The 21722-nt window shown below is 36.8% G+C and overlaps 1 protein-coding gene across 1 annotated transcript in view; it reads left to right on the forward strand.

The window, feature by feature from the left end:
- Positions 1 to 1645: 1645 nt before the first annotated feature.
- Positions 1646 to 21722, forward strand: part of pkd1l2a (polycystic kidney disease 1 like 2a) — a gene marked incomplete at its 5' end in the record, with an annotated part of 28723 nt that continues 8646 nt past the window's right edge. Inside the window, 27 exons of the mRNA XM_079865836.1 lie at positions 1646 to 1964; positions 3335 to 3493; positions 4270 to 4461; positions 5543 to 5653; positions 6757 to 6904; positions 8364 to 8590; positions 9055 to 9462; positions 9900 to 10015; positions 10699 to 10831; positions 11432 to 11612; positions 11714 to 11822; positions 12722 to 12854; positions 14815 to 15111; positions 15215 to 15360; positions 16629 to 16811; positions 17117 to 17254; positions 17344 to 17499; positions 17584 to 17708; positions 17818 to 17938; positions 18566 to 18697; positions 18786 to 19011; positions 19099 to 19289; positions 19596 to 19826; positions 19938 to 20039; positions 20126 to 20304; positions 20422 to 20568; positions 20681 to 20880. Of these exons, the coding sequence (XP_079721962.1) occupies positions 1646 to 1964; positions 3335 to 3493; positions 4270 to 4461; positions 5543 to 5653; positions 6757 to 6904; positions 8364 to 8590; positions 9055 to 9462; positions 9900 to 10015; positions 10699 to 10831; positions 11432 to 11612; positions 11714 to 11822; positions 12722 to 12854; positions 14815 to 15111; positions 15215 to 15360; positions 16629 to 16811; positions 17117 to 17254; positions 17344 to 17499; positions 17584 to 17708; positions 17818 to 17938; positions 18566 to 18697; positions 18786 to 19011; positions 19099 to 19289; positions 19596 to 19826; positions 19938 to 20039; positions 20126 to 20304; positions 20422 to 20568; positions 20681 to 20880 (4810 nt within the window). The remainder of the gene's footprint in view (positions 1965 to 3334; positions 3494 to 4269; positions 4462 to 5542; positions 5654 to 6756; positions 6905 to 8363; positions 8591 to 9054; positions 9463 to 9899; positions 10016 to 10698; positions 10832 to 11431; positions 11613 to 11713; positions 11823 to 12721; positions 12855 to 14814; positions 15112 to 15214; positions 15361 to 16628; positions 16812 to 17116; positions 17255 to 17343; positions 17500 to 17583; positions 17709 to 17817; positions 17939 to 18565; positions 18698 to 18785; positions 19012 to 19098; positions 19290 to 19595; positions 19827 to 19937; positions 20040 to 20125; positions 20305 to 20421; positions 20569 to 20680; positions 20881 to 21722) is intronic.

The following is a 21722-nucleotide window of genomic DNA, read 5'->3' on the forward strand; positions in this document are numbered from 1 at the left end:
ACATCAGGAGCATACTGAACATCAGGTGCATACTGTTCATCAGGTGCATACTGAACATCAGGTGCATACTGGACATAAGGTGCATGATGAAGCATACTGAACATCAGGTGCATACTGTACATCAGGTGCATACTGAACATCAGGTTCATACTGAACATCAGGTGCATACTGAACATCAGGTGCATATTGTACATCAGGTGCATACTGAACATCAGGTGCATACTGGACATAAGGTGCATGATGAAGCATACTGAATGTCAGGAGAATACTGAACATCAGGTGCATACTGAACATAAGGTGCATACTGAACATCAGAAGCATACTGTACATCAGGTGCATGATGAAGCATACTGAACATCAGGAGCATACTGAACATCAGAAGCATACTGAACATCAGAAGCATACTGAACATCAGAAGCATACTGTACATCAGGTGCATGATGAAGCATACTGAACATCAGGAGCATACTGAACATCAGAAGCATACTGAACATCAGGTGCATGATGAAGCATACTGAACATCAGGAGCATACTGAACATCAGGTGCATACTGTACATCAGGTGCATACTGAACATCAGGTGCATACTGAACATCAGGTGCATACTGTACATCAGGTGCATACTGAACATCAGGAACATACTGAACGTCGGGAGTATACTGGACATCAGACACACACTGAACGTCAGGAGCATACTTAACATCAGGTGCATACTGAATGTCAGGAGCATACTGAACATTAAGAGCATACTGAATGGAGGACAAAGTATTTATTCCTATTTTTGGTATAAATGTTGATTGGCACACACATGTTTTTTTTTTTACCTGTCTTTAAGATAGAACAGTGAGGCACCTACGATAATTATTGGATAATTAAAAAGTAGAAATGTGAAGCTTATAATTTTATAAAGTCAACTAACATTAATTCTTATGTGACAAATTGTGTATTGTTTGTGCTGTAAATCTGTTTAATCGCCATTTTTTACAAGGTAATAATTTTGTGGATAAACATTTACATTTTTTAATTAGTTTTCAAAATTAGTATTTTATCATTTAGCCTACTTCTGTTGTTTTTCTAAGTGGTCAGACTTTTAATTGTTTTTGCCTGGTGGACAATAAAACAGCTGGAAATATCTAATACACTGAAGGATGGACCTGAACCATCTATAGTAACCGGAATATCACAGAAACTTGGGGATGGGCCCTTTTAACTGTATGCAACATAGAAATACGCTTTTCTCTCATATTTTCCTCAAAAAAATTAATTAATTGTATTTACTGTTGGATTTTTATAGAATGGACAGTAGAAACAACAAGGCGATTTAGATTTAAACTGTATTAAAGATTTTTGTAATTGGTCCTCAGATGCCAGCTTTGTTTTTGGATTCAACACTTGTCTTATCTCTTTCTGCCCAGGCTGTGGATGTAGACATCAATGGTTCTGTAGTGTTATTTACACAGGGGCCTGATTGTGTTAATGCATCTAAGAGCACATCACAAAGGCCAGCCGTCTAGCAGTCAAACCATTGTCTATTGGTCCAAGTCTATTGGTAGCATCAGACTCTCATTTTGGGGGGCGGACGTCAGTGGCCTTTAAATACACCAGGATCAGGCCGCTTCTGTTCATGTACAGAGTGAAGGATGAAGATGGACAATCACACTCTCTACACTCTGTTTCTAATAGTGAGTTTTCATGTCATCTCGGTCTGGAGTGACGATGAGGAGGTTCTCTCCTGTCCAGAGCACCAGCAGGCCTTTGAGAGCTCCTGCTATGAGTTTGTGGCTCTCCAGCGCAGTTTCCTCAGTGCTCAGGCTTGGTGTGAGCGGGGCGGTGGGCACCTGGCCTTCATCCAGATTGATGAAACCCAACAGTTTCTCCAAAAACACCTGCAGGCGGAGCAGGACTGGTGGATCGGACTCGCACCAGCTTCCACAAACCTCACTCTGGACTCTGCTGACACTGAAGGTATATTTCGAAAGTTTCCTTGCTATGCTTCTCAAGACCTTAATTTTTAAGCATATGTATGTGAATTTAAATGGTTGTAATTCATGAATGCTTTCGAATACAGACCTAAGGTTGGTCTCTTTAAAATGAAGACTTCTTTATTGCAGAAGTGAAAGAGGCTTCACAAAAATGAATGTGTATAAAACTTATAGAAGTTTATATTTACTGTAAAGCAAATGTATTGATCTAAACATTACAATTTTATACAAAATACATATTTTACAAATAAATTTGGACTCTAAAATTGCTAGAAAATCAAAGCCATATGTCTAACCAAGTTGTTTTCCAAATTTGAAGTTCATATCACCCAAAGTGAGCCCGCTTAAAGGGTTTGAACTGAAGTACACTTATGGTAATTCAATGTCCAATTTTAAAACGTTTTTCACAGGACTAATTTTGAGTGTTCAAGCTTTCGTATGATACTTAATTCATTGATTTTGATACCTAATTGATGATTACTAAAATATTTGGCATATATATATATATATATAGATAGATAGATAGATAGATAGATAGATAGATAGATAGATAGATAGATAGATAGATAGATAGATAGATAGATAGATAGATAGATAGAAAGATAGATAGATACATAGATAGATACATAGATAGATATATTTGGGCCATACTTGTCAGTGATGCTTTGAATAAGCCAACAAGACACGGACTGTTAAAATGTCTTATCTCTTTTGTCAGCTGCGTTTCACATACAGATAAACTATTTTTCAATCATGCACCCACACTGTAACATCTCCAGCATTACTGCCAGCTGACTCGGGTTATCTCTACACAGCAGAAGGTTGTTAATGGGCCTGTGGCTTGACACCAATCTCTGGCTCTACAAAGACACATTTTTTATTGCCATGTCCCCTTTTGTGCTAGATTTGTCTCCATTTCTATGGATGGCTATTGTAGGCATGAAGGAAAAGGGAGTACAGTCTTTTGTTGTGCTGTTTATATCCAGCACCTGGTTAGATAGGTTAGGTTAGGTATTTGTTTTCGGCAAAAAGGATACATATTTGTATTAACAGGGTTGCTATCATTTTGCTATCAAATTTTTTATCGTAAATTAACACATCCTTAACACAGACTTGCTCAAAACAAATTTGGATCATCTTATCTGATTTCTGACACTAAATCAGTTATTGGTCTTTAGCAATAATACGGTTTGTGAGAAGTGTTTGAATTCGGTTCATATAGTGAGGAAGGCATAGACCTTAGTCATGTTAGACACCATATTGAATTTAACGTGGATGAAAGCAAGGCTGTGAGGGATATATGTAGGGTGTAACTCTTTGTTGTTGTTTTATTTTGTTACTTTTTGTTCTCAGGTCCCTTGTCCTGGTTGGATGGCTCGGATGTTAGTTATTCCAACTGGCTCCGGGATCCCTCGCCGAACGCATCCTGTGGCTCCATCAGAAGAAATTCTGGATTTCAGTGGGAGGCCACCAGTAACTGCAGCCAGGAGCTCTACTTCATCTGCGAGTTTGGTTGGTCTCTTTTTTTATATGAAAATATTTGGTATTTTCACTTTATTTTGATGGTCCACTTTAGACACTCTACTATATAAGTAACTTTGCAACTACATGTCAGCTAACTCTCATTAGTGTTAGTAGACTGTCTGCTTAATATCTGCTAACACTTTATTTTGATGCTCCCCAACAGACATGCTACTGACTACAAGTAACTTTGCAACTACATGTCAACTTATTATACTAATCCGAACCCCTTACCTAACAGTCTATTACAGCCTACTTATACTCTAATGAGAGTTATCTACGCCTACGAGACAGAGAGCCACAAAATCACTTTCCAGAACATTCTCATTCACGGTTCCATGCTGGTGGAAGGATCTCCCCACCCTCATCCGGGATGCAGAATCCCTGACAACATTCAAAAGACAACTGAAAACTAATTTCTTCCGTGAGCACTTAACCTCATTAAAAAAAAAACTTTCCTTTTCCTTTAATCCTCCCTTATCAGGCTTATGCTACTCTGAGCAATGCCTGAACTTTGTATTTTGAGCTCTTCTTGCATTGTTTTTGCCTCTTCACGATGCCTCGCTTAATTTAGTCCTAAATTGTAAGTCGCTTTGGACAAAAGCGTCTGCTAAATGTCTAAATGTAAATGTGAATGTACCTGACATGTAGTTGCAAAGCTACTTAGAATGTCTAAAGTGGACCATCAAAATATAGTGTAACCAAATATTTTCCTCCTTAACTTTCCTTTTTGAGCGTGAGTTAGTAATCAAACAATGTTTTTTTAGAGTCTGGGCGCTCTTTAGCCTGCGCGGACCACAACGCTACGCTTCAGTGTGGCTCTGGTCAAGTGATAGAGATTGATGACAGCTTCTACGGCAGGAAGACGGTGCATTACTGCAGGTCCAGCCACGCTCCCTCACACACTTCTCCACAGCAGGACGAGTGCAGCTGGATCGATATAGTAGATACTGTCTCAGGTACATCCACTGCAACTCTCCCACTATTATACCACACTTTCCATGAATAGGTTACACTTAAGTGTCCCATGAATTCAAACGGTTCCTTACTGCATCCATTAAGATCAACCATTCAACTCTGTTACCCAAACACACTTACATGTGTTATCTGTTAACTGTTATCCCTTCACATATCCATTGATCTCAATGAATTTATTAAGTTTGGTCTTTTTGAGTTGTATGTTTATTTACTGTTTATTCCTAAAAAAACACTCATATCAGAGTTTTAAACTGTATTTACACGTCCCACTACATTTTGCAGTACGTGCACTGACGTGTACTTAAAGTGTACTTACCTAAGAAAGTACTGGTAATATAAGGCAACTACATGGGTTAAGGTGAGGTTTAGGGGTAATTCAGGGTTAGTACCTAGTGCAATTACTATAATGAGTACATAGTATGTACATGGGGAACAGGACTGTAAAATAAAATGCCACCCAAAATTTGGCAACATGTTTGTGAAAATTCCAAACGCCATATAAAAAGTTGGAAATTTCAGCAGCTCATATAATATTTTGTTTGCAAGGTTTACAATCAATAGCAATGTGTTAAAAATATCTTGCTAACAATTTGTTAAAAAAAAATGTAAGAGTTTTTTTTTTACCTTACTGTATTAGTGGAAAGTGCCATAAACAATAAAGTACATTTTATGATTTCAGGCTTTGTAACTTAAGATTTATTACATATTTGCAAAAGTGTTTCATGCAACCACTCCCTAACCTATACAGTTTATTATTAGTGGGGAACATATGGACTTTGCAAAAAGCATTATTTTTTGTGACTGAAACCATGAAGGGCAATAAAGCGCAAAAAGCTTCTTTATCATTTACAAAAGCACTCGACAACTATCAGATTACACGCTTCTTAGCTTTAAAAAGGAAATTATGCCCAACTGTACGCACGGATTCAATATTTACAGAGGTATTCACACAATGGTTTATTTGAGTATGTACAATTGTGTATTCAGCAGCATGTAGTGATTAATGTCCGCGATTATTTGCACACTGAATGTAAACTGTTCTGTTTCTTGTTTTCTGTGAAGAGCACTGCCACGGGCTGCAGGTGTGTCAGGCTGCTGCCGATATATCATCTTTTGGAGAGCCGTGCCCTGCGCTGGGAAGCTACTTATCAGTGGAATATCATTGCAAAGATGGTCAGAACTCTTTTGTCCTACAAATGCTGTATTGCGGCAAATGCGGCAAATGAAATCTCAGTGTAACAGTTTCCTTACATAAAAAGCATCATATCTGATGTTGATAATATGGTGCATATCTAATACTCACTGTGGCCTTTAGACACTTTGTTTATTACCCCGGTACGTGACTGTTTGCATGGATTCTGTCATCTTATCTGTTGCACAATCCTCCATTTATTTAGACATGTCGGTCGAAAGAACATTTCAGTTACACAAGCAATACTTAAAGGTACACTATGTAACTTTTTCTGATTCAAAATGAACTACATTTAAGTCAATTCATCATCAATCCGTTTTTGTCTTTCCCTGATTCACTATGGTGAGCCTATTATAAGTGTTTATATCGTAGACCTGGATGGTTTTCATGGGAAATTGCGGACATACGTCACTCGTGTCTTGTCATATCCGTAAATAGAGAAAAGTTGACACTTTGACGTGTGTCTGGTGTGGAAGTGGCGTCGGTTAGTTGTTGAGAAATGTTGACATGGAGCCGCTAAATCTCCAACCTCCGGGAAATCATCCGTTTTAAACAAACGGCGAACAGAGGAGAGAGAAGAGAACGCGACAGAGCTCGTAATAAAACAAGAATCAACATCGGCTTGGCTTTTCAGGGATGTCGAGAACTGAGGGATTTGAAATGTTGTAAAAGCGACATGGAGATGATGGTGTTTTTACACTCGACAGGTTAGTAAGTATTTTACTGAACAGATAGATGTCCATATGTAGCTCTCAGACAGAGGTCAATGCAAAGCATTATCTATTAAGAACGAACGGTTATATTCATCCGCACAGTCACACAGAGCCGAAGCACAACCAAAACAATGTTCTTCCACAAAATGCATGCAGTTAGAGTTACATACTGAACCTTTAGGACAAAAAACTGTCCTGAGACTTTACCGAATCAAAAGTTGACCATGTTTAAATAATTCCCCATTGAAAAATGTCTTAACATCTACTCTAATCTTGAACTTTTTTATGATTTGTTTTTTATTCCCAAATTTGAATAATATTGACATCTATACTTTCGGATGATATTAAGTCATTGTGCTTCTTGTTATCAGCTCTACATCTGCTGATGAGCAAACTGGCTGCTGTCTTTGACAACATTACCATCACAGTGAAGTGGTTGCTGCATCCATTTCAAGGCAACCTCACGTGCACTTTGAGTGCTGGAGATGGACACATCATTGATAATTACAGTCCAGAGGAGTGAGTGTTGCCCTTCTGCATGGCATGATGAAACATAATATATATATATATCCCTTGTGAAAAAGAAATACACTTTAGCATACTTTTAAAAAGATTACTTATTACAGATATAATATATTTTAAAAGAATGTACAGGACTGAATGAAATGGAAATGTATTATAGTTGAAATTATGCAATTAGTTAGACTTACTCTGTCAAAAATAAAGGTTCCAAAATGATGTTTTGGCAGCAATTCAATAAAATAACCGTTTTTGTCTCTCCAAAGAATCTTTCAGTGAAAAGTTCTTAATAGAACCATTTTCTTTCTTAGTGTGAAGAACATTTTAATAATCTAATCCTTTTGTGGAATGGAAAGGTTCCATGGATGTAAAAGGTTCTTCATGGAACCATCAATGCGGATAAAGAACCTTTATTTTTAAGTGTAAGAATGCTTTTTGGACCCACTTATGTAGGACATCTTTTATATATAATTTTATAATTATATCTATTGTCTTCAGAATATTGTTATAAAGTATTACTAAAAAGCATTTATGGTAAACTAAATTAGACTTTTAATGATATTTCTGTTGAAACATGCATGTCATGTATTTGTAATTAAACATTTGTAATGATGATGCAAATTTAAAATATATTAACTTATCAAATAACATACTATTGTTAAAATTATAATCATGTACTTAACATGTGCTTTAGTATGTCCAACACATCAAAATAAGTGTACTTCACTAAAGCATGACAAAAGATTATTCAAATATAATGAAAAAAGTTTTTTTTTTTTTTAAAGTGTGTTAAGAAACATAGTCATGAAAATGTTCTTTCTTTAAGTGCACTTAAGAGATATTTTATTACATTAATATTATATTATCTAGTATACCATAGTTTTTTTATACTTTCAAGAATAAAATATACCTTCAAGATTTGAAGTAAACTAAAGTGTACATTCAGTACAATCTTTATATATAATTTTATAATTATATCTATTGTCTTCGGAATATTGTTATAGGGTATTACGAACAAGCATTTATGGTAAACTAAATTAGACTTAATTACATTACTGTTGAAACATGCATGTCATGTTTGTAATTAAACATTTGTAAAGATGATGTTGTAATTAACATTTAAAATACATTAACTTATCAAATAACATACAATTAAAATTATAAGTGCTTTAGTATGTTTAACACATCAAAATAAGTACTTCACTAAAGATTATTCAAATATAATGAAAAAAGTTTTAAAAAAGTGTACTTAAGTGTGTTACGAAACATGGAAATGTCCTTTCTTTAAGTGTACTTCAGAGGTCTTTTATTTCATTAATATTATATTAGCATAGCTTTTTTTTATACTTTCAAGTATAAAATATGCCTTCAAGATTTTAAGTACTCAATACAATTAAGCACACTTCTTTATCACAAGGGAACTTTGACTGACTAATGCTTGACTGTGAGAACTCTTTAGGATGGAGAATGTGGTCCATAAGTACAGTCGCGCTGGAGTATTCACTGTCGGAGTGGAGTGCAGCACCAGTGAATGGCACGTGACAGCCCACAAAATCATCACTATCCAGGAACCACTTGGGGAGTTTGGGACTATAAAGTGCCACAGCATGAATCAATCCACAGACTATACCAACTGCAAAGCACTTTATAATAACCCTCTGAAAATCCAAGTGGAGTTAGACGCAGGTAAAAAATAAATGTTATTATTATTTAATTATTTTCTTATGAAAAGGGAATACAATTTTATAGAAGCTTCTTTCCACCATGGCATAAAAATAAAATAAAAAGTTAATTGCGACTTTTTATTTCACATTTCTGACTTTTTTTCTTGCAATTGCAAGTTTATATCTCTCGCAATTCTGACTTTATTTTTGTAAGTTTATATCTCGCAATTCTGACTTTATTTGTATACATTTAAATCTCGCAATTCTGACTTAATTTTTTTTTACGTTTATATCTTGCATTTCTGACTTTATAAAAAGTTATACTTACAGTATTTCTTGCAATTGTTGCAATATTTTAAGTCTTATTATCCATTTACTTACATTCATTTTCAACCACCAGATGACAAAAACACGTATAGTAATTCAAAGGACATTATATAAGTGTTAAAAACGGACAATATCTAAATTAATGTTTACTTCCGTTAGGAACAAATATAACCTACAAAATTCAGCATGGAGATACAGAGCTGATGTCCGCATCTGCTATCAGAGGGATCGTTCCCCATGACATCCCTGTATCTCCAGAGGTACAGCAGAAGCTCGGGCCAGGCTGCCACCAGCTTACTATTGTGGCTGTCAACGGGGTGACGCCGAAAGATGTCTCCACCGTCCTGGATCTGTGCTTGCTGGAGCCGGTGGAAGGCCTCATAGCAGTCGTGGAGCTCGAGCACGAGCAGTGTCCGGTGCGTGTCCTCCAGGTCAACGTGACTCTGGCTCGGGGAGCTCCGGTGCAACTGCATTTCATGCTGTCTGGAGCCAATCACACCTTCTCTGAGATGCATGAGATGCTGCATGGAGGTCCACAGCTTTTCCACGTCTCAAACACAATGCAAGGTGCTTCCATTTGATTGACATGTACTTTGCATGGCCAAAAGTGGATGTTTCATTTCAAAACATTTGTAGTTTTCACGTGACGTCACATACTTATAGAAAAGCCCACCTGAAGGGCAAAACAATGCTTTCCTCTGGTAACCCATACGCTACTTTTTTTTCCAGGTTTGTGCTAATGTACTATATTGTTATTAAAAGACCAAATTCAGTATCTTATTGATGACACATAAGCAGATGTGCACAGAATATGAATGAGACACATTAAGCTAAGTTGCCCTCCAGGCCTTCACGCCACTGAAAATATGAAAAAGGATTTGGACATACTGTACATTTAAATATACATTATTATAAAAAAATATATATCCTAACGCTTTTGGTCATGTAGTCGTGTGTAATTTGCATGTTCTTCAGTCTGATTGTTTCTCTATCCTATCATTTAGGCACATTTAATATTGTGGTCAGAGCAGAGAATTCATTCTCAAGCATGGAAACGGACGGTGGAAACACAACAGTTTATTGTCACAACGAAACAGTGAACCAACAGGATGGAGACACAGTATGTGATCCAGAGTCAAACACATAAACACATACACGCATTCAATACTTAAGCTCAAATTCAAGAGCTCTATGTGAGATGATGTTGATTACCACAGAAGATCATTTCAACATCATTAGTTTGTAAAAACAAATCGTGTTTACAATAATGTAATGCATGCAAGTCTATTTTGGTTAAATAATTTGGCTGTATTTTGAAATAATGTGTAATTTAGCATTATTCCAGTGCAACGACTTGCACCTTAGAGTTCCACTGTTAATGCATTATTGTACATACATTGTTGTGTCACATTTTAGTTCAGTGTCTAATTCTCACTATTAACTACGACTTTTGCCTCAATAAACTCGTAATTACGGCTTATTAATAGTTAGTAAGGTAGTTGTTAAGTTTAGGATTAGGAATGCAGAATAAGGTCATGCAGAATATGTGAAGGCATTAATATGTGCTTTATAAGTACTAATAAACAGCCAATATCCTAGTAATATGCATGCCAATTAGCAACTAGTTAATAGTGAGAATTGGACCCTAAACTAAATTTTTACCCATTTTTGTTGGTTTTTACACAAAGTGATGGTATTCAAATAATTTCCTGGATGCCATATATGTTGTCAATACTTTTACTGAACCCAGAACATTCCAGTAAAAAAGGCAGCACATCCATTACACTTCTATAATTTCAACAGATCGGTGAGCATGTGAGAATTCCCAGAGCTAATCTGCATATCACTGTAGATCCAGAGATCCCAGTCATCGGCACTACCAGCGTCAAGCTATCTGTTGATAAACTTAATGATGACAACGCTCTCTGGACGTGCAGTAAGTACCACTATAACTCAATCACAAATACTGTGTTTTGATCCAGGGATGTCTATAATAACTGAAGAAATCTCAATAGCAGTTACTTGGACAGTTTTACGATTTCTAAAGAAACTGGCCAATGATGAAACATTGACTATATTATTGTGAAATACTAGCAATATATGTTGCTTGCAATCAGTTTAGTCTGAAAACATGGATACTTTTGAATAGCCATCAGTGGAGAAAGATGCTTTTTGTCACGTCTGTTAGGACAACCGATATTATCGGGGTGGTCACCGTGATTTTGCAGTGCAACATGTTCCTGGATCAACGTGTTTTATTGATCCTGACCTGGAACAACATTCCCGTCCAAAAATGTAGTCCTATCCCTATCCCTAAATCTAATAAGTTATCCCTAAAAATCAGAGGGAAATGATGGTGAATAACACTGATGTAGAAGCACACAACCCTGATATTAAGCCTAAACTTGACATAAACTGTAAACTTGTCCCTCAGATCTGATTGGTTGATTGGAATGATGTTCCAGGATCAAAGAAGAGCATGTTGGACTTGGTGAAATCACATTCACGCTTTCTTTCCCTTTTCTTTGTACTGTAGGTGGCTCTTGCCCCTGTCCGGCTGAAGTGAGAGCTAGAGATTACGAGATATCCGAAACTTGTCTTCCACCAGTATACAGTTTCTCAGAGTATTCTGTACTTAGCACGTCACATGGTCGCAGGCAAACTGGAACCAGATGCATCACTGTGATTCCAAGGGAAAATATGAAGCTCACTCTTACGTAAGAAGAATGTAACCGATTGGATTAATACGGTCAAAATGTCTTTGTTGTCATTTGTGCTACTTTGAAACCGGTCTATACTTTATGTCCTGTCTCTTTAGCTGTTCCAACTGCGCTCCAGTGAACGTTGCCGACAGTGTGAAGCTACAGGTGCAGTGTGAAGGATGTGAGAAAATAGTTTGGTACTTCGAGAAGACTAAGAGTTTTAGTGTAAGTGTTTTTATGTTGTGTTATGACATGACAGTCATTAAACCTGTAGCTTTAGAGTGATCTTTCAGTGTGCTTTATGAAAATCAATCCAGTTTTGCATGCGATCCCTTCTGAAAATGAAGTATACTTTAGCATGCTTTTAAAATACGAAAATAATATACTTTAAAAGAATATACTTAAAAGTGTGAACTGAATGTAGCGTTTAACAGACACTTAATTGCATGTTAATTCGTAATTATTATAAAATGTATTATATTTTAAATTTATAACAAATGCAGTTAACTGAACTTTAGAGTGCTTTTTCAACCCACTTAAGTACATCTTTATATGTAATTTCTTAATTGCTTCTATTTCGTTGAAATATGATGAAAGTGTACTGCCGAACGCACTGACAAGCATTTATAATGTTGTTTCTGTTTAAACTTGTTTTTAAATGTATTTGTAATGATAAAGTTGCATTTAAAATAAATATATTAACTTTAAATGTAATATCTATTAACACACTACAGTTAAAATGATTTAACATGTACTTTAGCATGTTAGCCAACACATTAAAACAAGTGTACTTCACTAAAGCATGACAAAAGATTAAAAAATAAAATGTAATTTAAAGTAAAACTTTCAATTTGGCATTATTACAAAGTGCACTTAACTGTTAAGAAACATAGTCATGAAAGCATACTCTATTTAAATGGCCTTTTATTTAATTAATATTATAATTAAAATATAGGCTACCATTAATATTATCTGCATGTATTGTTTGAAATATCTCATTGTAAAATTTGAAGTATCAGTCCAATTAATCTCACTTCTTTTTCACAAGTGACCCACATCAGTCTTTTTAAACGTGACACAATGTGCTTGGATGGTGCATTAAAATACAAATGACTTTCTTACAGCTTTTGCCAAGCAACTGTTACTCAGAGTCAGTGAAAAAGCCATTGATACAGCAGGCAGAGGGCAGCAGCTCGTATACCATCGAGAGTGATGTACTTCAAAAAGCAAAGCGGGATATCACAGTGGTGGTTTATGGTAAGAGTCGCTTTACTTGTAAATTGTACCCATTCTTCTGAGGAGTGGCCCCAAAATGACTGAAATCACACTTAAACAAATATGAATTTCAATGCACAGATAACTACATATCAAAACAGCAGCAGCTGCACATGCCATTTTTGGTCACTTCTACATAAATGCTGTTATAGTGATGTTAGTGGATGTATAAAGTCAATTCTCCTCAAGTTCACACAGTTTTACTTAATCACAGTAACTATGAACCAGAAAGAGTCATTTTACCATTTAAAACTTTTTTCTTTTTTTTTCTTTTTTTTGCTTGAAAAGAGTATTTGTGCAGTCTTTAAATATATATATAAAAAATGCCAGTTGGTTTGACATTATTATCTAATGCAGTGACATTCATACTTTTAGCTGTGGATTTTTGGGACCACCAAATTAGGTTACACTTTATTTTAAAGTGTCCTTGTAATACATGTAAATATTAGGGCTGTCAAACGATTAATCACGATTAATCGCATCCAAAATAAAAGTTTGTGTTTACATAATTTATGTCTGTGTACGGAGTATAATTATTTTCTATATATAAATACACACACATGCATATATTTATTTAAGAAAATGTGTTATTTATATATAAAATATTTATATATAATATAAATTATATATAATATAAATATATATACACAGTATATACATGCAAATATTTCTTAAATATATACATGCATGTGTGCGTATTTATATATAGAAAATAATTATACACCGTACACACACATGTATTATGTAAAAACAAACTTTTATTTTGGATGCGATTAATCGCGATTAATCGTTTAACAGCCATATTAAAAAACGGTAGCACTTTATTTTACAGTCCTGTTCCCCATGTGCATATTATGTACGTATTTTAGTAATTGCAATAACTGGGTAATAACTAGGCACTAACCCTGAACCTACCCGCTAAACTCAACCTTAACCCATGTAGTTACCTTATATTGCCAGTACTTTCTTAGGTAAGAAAACTCTAAGTACATGTAAATGCACATACTGTAAAATAAAGTGCAACCCTAAAAACAGTAAATTATGCATAATTACATGTAACTAATCCTAAACCAAACCCTAACCCTAAAACGTACATTCTGTTAATTAAAACTACTCAGTACTTATTTGTGTAATTACACTGTAACAATGACACCTTAAAATAAAGTTTAACTCCAAATTATTTGTATGTCTAATATTAATATTTGGTCACACTTTATTTTAAGGTGTCCTTGTTACAGCGTAATTATACATTCAAGTACTGAGTAATATTAATTAATGTACTTACTATAGGGTTAGGGTTTGATTTTGTTATGAATGATTCCACTGGAGGCAAGATGTAGAGAACCCAAATGCAACTTTAATTATCAAACACAAGATTAAACATAAAACAAAAACATGACAAAGCATGGAAACTAGAAGCAAGAACATAGACTAGACACAATCCTAAAATACTCGACAAAGACACAGGGCAAACACGAGGGCTTATGCCGCGTTCCAGGCAACCTGTAACCCGTGTTTTTCCAACTCGTAACTGGGAGTACATCGATCTAGTACGAGTTCACGGGTGGGAAGCCACGGGTTTGACTGCCATTCCAGTGCACTTTCACGGGTATAAGGTTGGAAATACACAGGTTACAGGTTGCCTGGAACGCGGCATTAAATACATAGACTAATTACAAGACAAGGAACACCTGTGAACATGGCAGGATCACATGACAAACAGGGAATCACATGGCAAGACACAGAAACATGACAATGACAACAAACAAAACAGATTTAGTGTTCGTTGCATGTAATTATGCATAATTTACTGTTATTACTATAGTAAGTACATGTCATATTTGTAACAAGGACACTGTAAAATAAAGTTTAACTTGTGTGACTAATATTAATTAAATTTGAGACGCCAATTGATTAATGCCAAATCTGTGTTTTCTCTTAGCTATCAAAGACAGCTTATCTGGATCTGCTAGATACACTGTTCCCATTGGTGCATCCGATACTGATCCTGATTCCTCATCAGAAGTCATTCCGCCTTTGTCGACTACAGAGTCTCAATCTTCTCATACTACCGACGAACCCCTCAAGCCTGTAACGCCCCCCGTCGTCTTGCGTCCTCCCTCCTGCATCATTAGCCCTCTCGTGGGTGATGTTCTCTCTCCCTTTAAGATCAGCTGCTCTGTGGATCCATCTTTCTGCAAAGCCAGGCCCTGTGTGTTCTGCTTCAAAACCGCCGGTGGTGAGAAATGCGATTTTTATTCTAAATTTTGTTCTTCCTAATGAAAGTAAAATCGGCCTATGCATATAGAAGTTAACTCCTAGTACTTTGACCTATTTTGCAGGTCATTATTTTTACTGTGGCGCCGAGCCCACCGTGGAGTCGCTTTACCTCCCTCTAGGGAATGTACATAACAACTACAGTCTGGAAGTGGACATCACTGTTAGGAACGCAGCGGGTGTTACTGCTGACACTGCTGTAACCACTTGGGTTTGTAGTTGAGCTTATTTGTTTATGAGCATCTTTTCAAAAGAAAGTAACAAAAAAAACAAAAAAAACACTTACAGTTCAGCTAAATTAATTAAACAGATGGCTCATTCTCATATAACTCTGCCAGTAGTCCCTCAAACATGTAATAAATCACTGCCAAATTTCAAGAAATGATATTTTTCCACTTCAGGCCTAAAATACCAGATCTGTAACGACTACACAGTGAGGGACCAGCACAGAGGGATGAATATTCAGATAATATAACAAATGACCAATCCTAAATGTATGGCTTGTTTTAGTTTTTTATCATTACTAATCTTGACCCTAATATAGCCCTGTCACACACAGTAAGATTGGAATCTATGTACTTACTTATTTATGCTTGATAATATGATTATATATCTGAGAAAATTCTAGTAGTTAGGTTATTCAGTTTTGCCTTGTAATAAATCAAACATTACAAATGAAAAACGAACTGATTTCTCTTTCAAAACATATTTTGTACATTTAGTATATTTTGTCTCAAGAAAAAGAAAAGGAAAATCAGTAATGAACTATAATCACTGATCATAAAAAACTATATAGAAAGTAAACAATGACATTGTAAACCAATAAATTCAATCAATGCAATATTTAGGTCAAACAAATCTTGTTTTTTAACCAAATTCTTTTTTTTTTTTTTTTATTAATATGTAATAGGGATGAATGGGAACATGCAAATTTGCAACAAATAAAAATGTATGTTTATATTTTATTTTGCATTACATATTAATGTCAGGGTTTTGTCTTGTCTTTGGTTTCATTGTGTTCAGTTGCTAATTTCCTTCGACCCAGTTTTCCCGTTTGTCTCATTAGTTCATCTCATTCACCTGTCCCTTATTAATTAGATCCTTAACTCCTTAAATGTATTTAGGCTCTCGGTTTCAGTCTGTCCCTTGTCCTGTATTGTTTAAGTTACGAGGTTATGTTTCTTCATGTTATTCTCCTATTTCTTGTGTTGGAAGTTATAATTAAAGAATATTTAGTTTATTCCTTCGTCATGTTCATATCAGCCACATACCTTGACAATTAAACAGAGTGTAATCTATCAATGGATGTAGTATAAAGCCTATATAATGATTTATCGTGTTAATCAAATGTCAGTACTAGGTTATGGGGACCATGTGACCATTACGTGAGAATTAGTCAGATAAAAGGAAAAGAGTGACAGCCAAGACAGACATAATGACAGAATTGTGGAAATGAAATTGTTGTGCATGATATTCCAGGTAAAGGACACCAGTACTAAGCACACAGTTGAAGATCTTCAGGCACTGGTTTCCAGTCAGGTGTCTCAGCTGCAGCAACAAGGTCGACTCACTGGGCCAGCGCTGGCTCAGATGTTCCAGTCTGTGTCCGACAGACTGAATGATGCATCACTTGACGAACGGCATGACAGTCTCAAAAAAGAGGTAGTCTATAGGGAATATGCACATTCAGTTATTTGTTTTTATATTCCCAGTGTTTATTTGAACCCTCTGCCTTTAATTATTACATAAAATTAATACAGTTTTAGCTGTGATTTTGTATATGTACATTTCTGAAATACATAACTTTTTAACAGTTACTCTAAAATGTAATGTGGACTCATGGATTTTCTGTAAAGCTGCTTTGAAACGATGTGTATTGTGAAAAGCGCTATACAAAAAAATGTGAATTGAATTGAATATGTTGTAATTCTGAATAACCAAATACAGTATGTCTCTTCTGACTAAAGCTGAGACAAGAGATGTTGCTGAGTTTGAGTGTTGCCACACGCTCCATCTCCCCAAATAATCCAGCAGAGGTGCAGATGAGTGCTAATGTGGTTGCAGGCCTTACCACACAAGGTCACGAACTGACAGGCACTGCGCAGGTACTTTGAAACAGTCGGGATGGATTTAGATGGTAGTAATACCTTAGTAGTAATACACCTCTTTCCTAACTCATCCATTTTGGCTACAGTTACAGGCAAGTTCTCTGCTGACGAACCTCAGTAAGGCCCTGGTCTCTTTGACGCTTTCTGGTGAGGAGTCCTCTGAACATATACTGCAAGCATCCACACCAATAATTGACGCTGTTAGTAACATCCTCAAAGTTTCCTCCAATACTTCTGAACAGGTACTTCACAACACCCGAGCCCTGCTTCACGTGCTGATTTAAAACCATCACTCTTGACACTGTTTTCATTCCCCTCTGTTACAGAGTGAGATCTCCAGTCATTTACTAAACACTGTGGACAATGTTCAGAGTGCCTTGTTGGCTGGGAAAAAGGTTAACCAGCAGCCCACCATACTGAGCACTTCCGTTTTTGGTTTATATGTCAACAGGTAAGAGAATAATGCGAATTAATTGTTCAAAAGCACAAATGTTAATTTTATGGGGTCTTCACATTGCAGCCTAAGCCACAAGACAAATCATTCTGCTGTGATCTTTCAGATTATCACCAGATGGTCTTCAGAAACAGCCCTTTAACATTCAGAAGAACAGCTCTGCCAGTTTTATGCTCCCATCTCTGGGCTCTGATGTTTTGTCTGCAGATGAACCAGTAGATGTACGGGTGAGTTCTGTGAATTTATTCATTTTGCAGATGCTTTTATACAGAGTGTGATCATACAAATGTGATTCATTTTAAGGAGGCAATAACAAAAGCCAGAAGAGCATTTTAATAGTCTAGTCTAGAAGTTACAAGGGCCTGGATGAAGAGTTGTGCTGCATGCTCAGTTAGGAAGGGCCTGATATTCCTAATGTTGTGCAGTGCAAACCTTCATGACCGTGCTGTCTTTGCAAAGAGTTTTTTGAATGTCAGTTGGTCATAAAAGATTACCCAAAGGTTTTTGGCAGATCTGTTTGAAATTATTGTTGAAATGTTGGAGTGGCTGGAAAGACAAGAAACCTCTTCGATAGGTTGAGTTGGAGATGGGATTATCTGGTTGTAATAAAAAGTAGAGTTGTGTGCATAACAGTGGTAGGAAAAACCATGTGCCTGTACAAATTTTCCCAGTAATGTAGTGTATATGGAGAAGAGTACAGGTCCAAGCACTGGCCCTTGAGGTACCCCGTGACTAGTTGATGTGCTTTGGACACCTTTCCCCTCCAGGCAACCTTGAAACTAAGACAACCCTAAGAGATAAGATTCAAAGATTAGATTTCTGTAATGTTAATTTATTCTTGAACCTATTTACAGATGACAAGTTTTGGAATAAATCCATTCTCATGGTGTGAGGGCGACCGTATCAGTGGATCAGTGGGGTCTCTTTCTCTTACCAAAACAAATGGCTCTGTGATTACAGTGGCAAATCTCACTGAGGAGATTGAGGTAAAAGAAGATTGTCAGCAAGTGTCCAAAAGCTTGGCTACTGTAAATATAAAACACCCAGACCTTATCTATCTTTTTCATTTTCTAGATTCTCCTACCAAGGATGGATATGGCAGAGGTTAACCAAACTCTTCTGGAACTAGGAAACTTCAGCACTGTGGTCATTAATGTGACTGCACCCAATATATTTCTGGTTTTCAAGTTAGACCCCTCAGAGGAGATCCCTCTGCAGTTGCTCCTGGGTTTTCAGGACTACCCTAATGACACAAATTATGAGGCTCGGATCCAACTGCCTCAAGGGGGCAACTCTGAAGGTTATTAACAAATATAAACAATTCAACAGAATTTATGAAATAATATTTGCAAAAGATAATTATTCTGTTTGTTTTTTTGTGGTGCAGAGGAGAGGTACACATGGGTGCTTAACCCTATGGAGATGACAGTGGAAGTAGGCGTTTACTATCTACTGGTGAGGCCTGTTGTTGGTGCAGGGGTGAATTCGACAAATGCCTCAGTTTTCATCACAACCATTGCTGCTCACTGTTTGTATTGGGATGAGATGAAGGCCAATTGGAGTGGTGATGGCTGTAGGGTAAGCTGAACAACCAATGTCTTTTAAGGACAGTTCACACTGACAGTGATTTTATCGCTGGACATCACCAAATGGCTATACAGTGGTTTTGAGGTGTCACTTCTCATCTCATAAAGTCTTTCTATTTTGTTCAGTCACTGCCCACATTGCATTGCCAACAATCATTGATATCGCAAATTGCCAACATTCATTGTGACTTCCAGTTGGTATGTCGGTGCAATCACTCTTGGTGTGAACACCCCTTTAAACTGAATAAGCATGTCATTTAGGACCTCATGGTTAGAGCCTTACTTTTTTTTTTTTCAGGTTGGCCCTCGTACTACGAGATTGGTTACTCAATGCCTATGTACCCATTTGACCTTTTTTGGAAGCTCTTTCTTCGTAATGCCCAACGTGGTTGATGTGTCCCGCACTGCTGAACTCTTCGGCACCTTCGTCAACAACCCGGTGGTGGTGTGTTTTGTAGGTGCCATTATCCTGGCTTACCTGGTGGTTGTGATGTGGGCACGAAGAAAAGACATTCAGGATGCAGTCAAGGTTTGCTGGTTTTCTTAAAGAGCCAATTTGAGATACGTATAGATAATTCCCAATACTATTAATAAGAAAAACTTCTTTGTTTAACTTTAATGTTAATCTGCCAATTTAAAGGTGAAGGTCACAGTACTTGAGGACAATGATCCCTTAGCTGAATATCATTACTTGTTGAGTGTCAACACAGGACATCGTCGTGGTGCCTCCACCTCTTCACAGGTTAGTGTCGACCATATTTTGTTGCAGCATTTTTTCAGGGACACTTTTGTGTCGTTCAAAATTAACACAACATAACATTGTTCCAGGTGACAGTGACTCTACAAGGCACAGAGGGAGAGAGTGAACCTCATCATTTGACTGACCCTGAAAAGCCAGTGTTTGAAAGGGGAGGACTGGACATATTCTTGTTGACCAGCCCATACTCACTGGGAGAGCTACAAAGTATCAGGCTCTGGCATGACAACTCAGGACAGCATCCTTCTTGGTAAAGTTTATGGGAAATGTGTCACACAGTACTTTGTCAGATTTCCTGGGAGGCATGTTGTTTTCGTCTGTGTAATTTCAGTACTTTCCTGTATATGACTCTTTGTAATTGTTACAGGTATGTTAACAAAGTAATGGTACAGGACCTGAAAACTGGGCAGAAATGGCAGTTCCTGTGCAGCTCGTGGTTGGCCATTGACTTGGGAGAATGCACACTAGATAAAGTATTTCCAGTTGCAACAGAAATGGACTTAAAAAGGTTTAGGTATGTAGCTGTGAGATGACAAAAACGTTTGGGACAAGAACTAATTATAATTTTCACAAAATGTTTGGTATTTTCTCATTAATGTTTAATTTATTGTCTTCAAATGTTACAGTAATTTGTTCTTCATGAAGACTGCAAAAGATTTCCGTGATGGTCACATCTGGTTCTCTGTAATCAGTTGTCCCCCAAGTAGTAATTTCACACGGGTACAGCGTGTCTCCTGCTGTTGTTCGCTGCTGCTCTGCACCATGTTGACCAGTATCATGTTCTGGGGTATCCCGTCAGACCCCTCAGAGCAGACCATGGACCTAGGTATGGCCAATAAAACATTAATCTAACAATGTCTTACTTCAACTAGAAAGCTCTTATCAGCAAAGTAGAACATGTCCGTCCATAGCTGTGTCCCAATACAGAGGCTGCATCCTTCGAAGGGTGTGGATTTCAAGGGCCACGCCTTCAAAGTCTGCGAAAGTCGAACCGAGCATTGTTAAATGGGACTGTCTAGCTTACGGAGGATTGCTCTGGTCTCCTGAGACAGCTGCTGTTGACAAGTGGCAGTATGTTTGTTCTGAACTTTTTTGAAAGTTATATTCAACTGTCTGAAAAAGAAAAGTTCTCAACCTGTCAATCTTAGTAAGATATGTCAACATTGGAACCACTTTAATGTTTTTTTTTTAATGTTTTTTTTTTTTTTTTTTTTACATTTGTATCGTTAGAGTAACTTGAAATCTAACTCTTACATTTAAAAGTGTAATCTGCTATTTTCTCTCAAAAATATCGAGTTGTTATTAGGGTTGGGTATCGTTTGAATTTTAGCGATTCTGATTCTGCTTGTATCATGAACACAAATCAGCAGCAACTAGACTAACTAAATGTCACTTTAAGGCTGCAGTGAAGCACACAACACAGGAGATTCAGAGAAATAAACTGTATTTAATCATATATCCATGGACAAACTCAGGAGAATGCACTTTTGGGATATAGGCTTTGGGTATAGGCTTTGTGGCCTGGGAAAAGGCCGCATTTGTAGGCCGCATTTGAAGGACTGGAAATCCTTTAAAATTGGACATCCTTCGTTGCGCCGCTGTGATGCATTTGGCCTTAGAATGATGCAGCCTCTAAATTGGGACACAGCTCATTATTCAGTCCGTACA

The sequence above is a fragment of the Squalius cephalus genome (genome assembly GCF_949319135.1).
Source record: "Squalius cephalus genome assembly, chromosome: 3".
Taxonomy (NCBI): Eukaryota; Metazoa; Chordata; class Actinopteri; order Cypriniformes; family Leuciscidae; genus Squalius; species Squalius cephalus.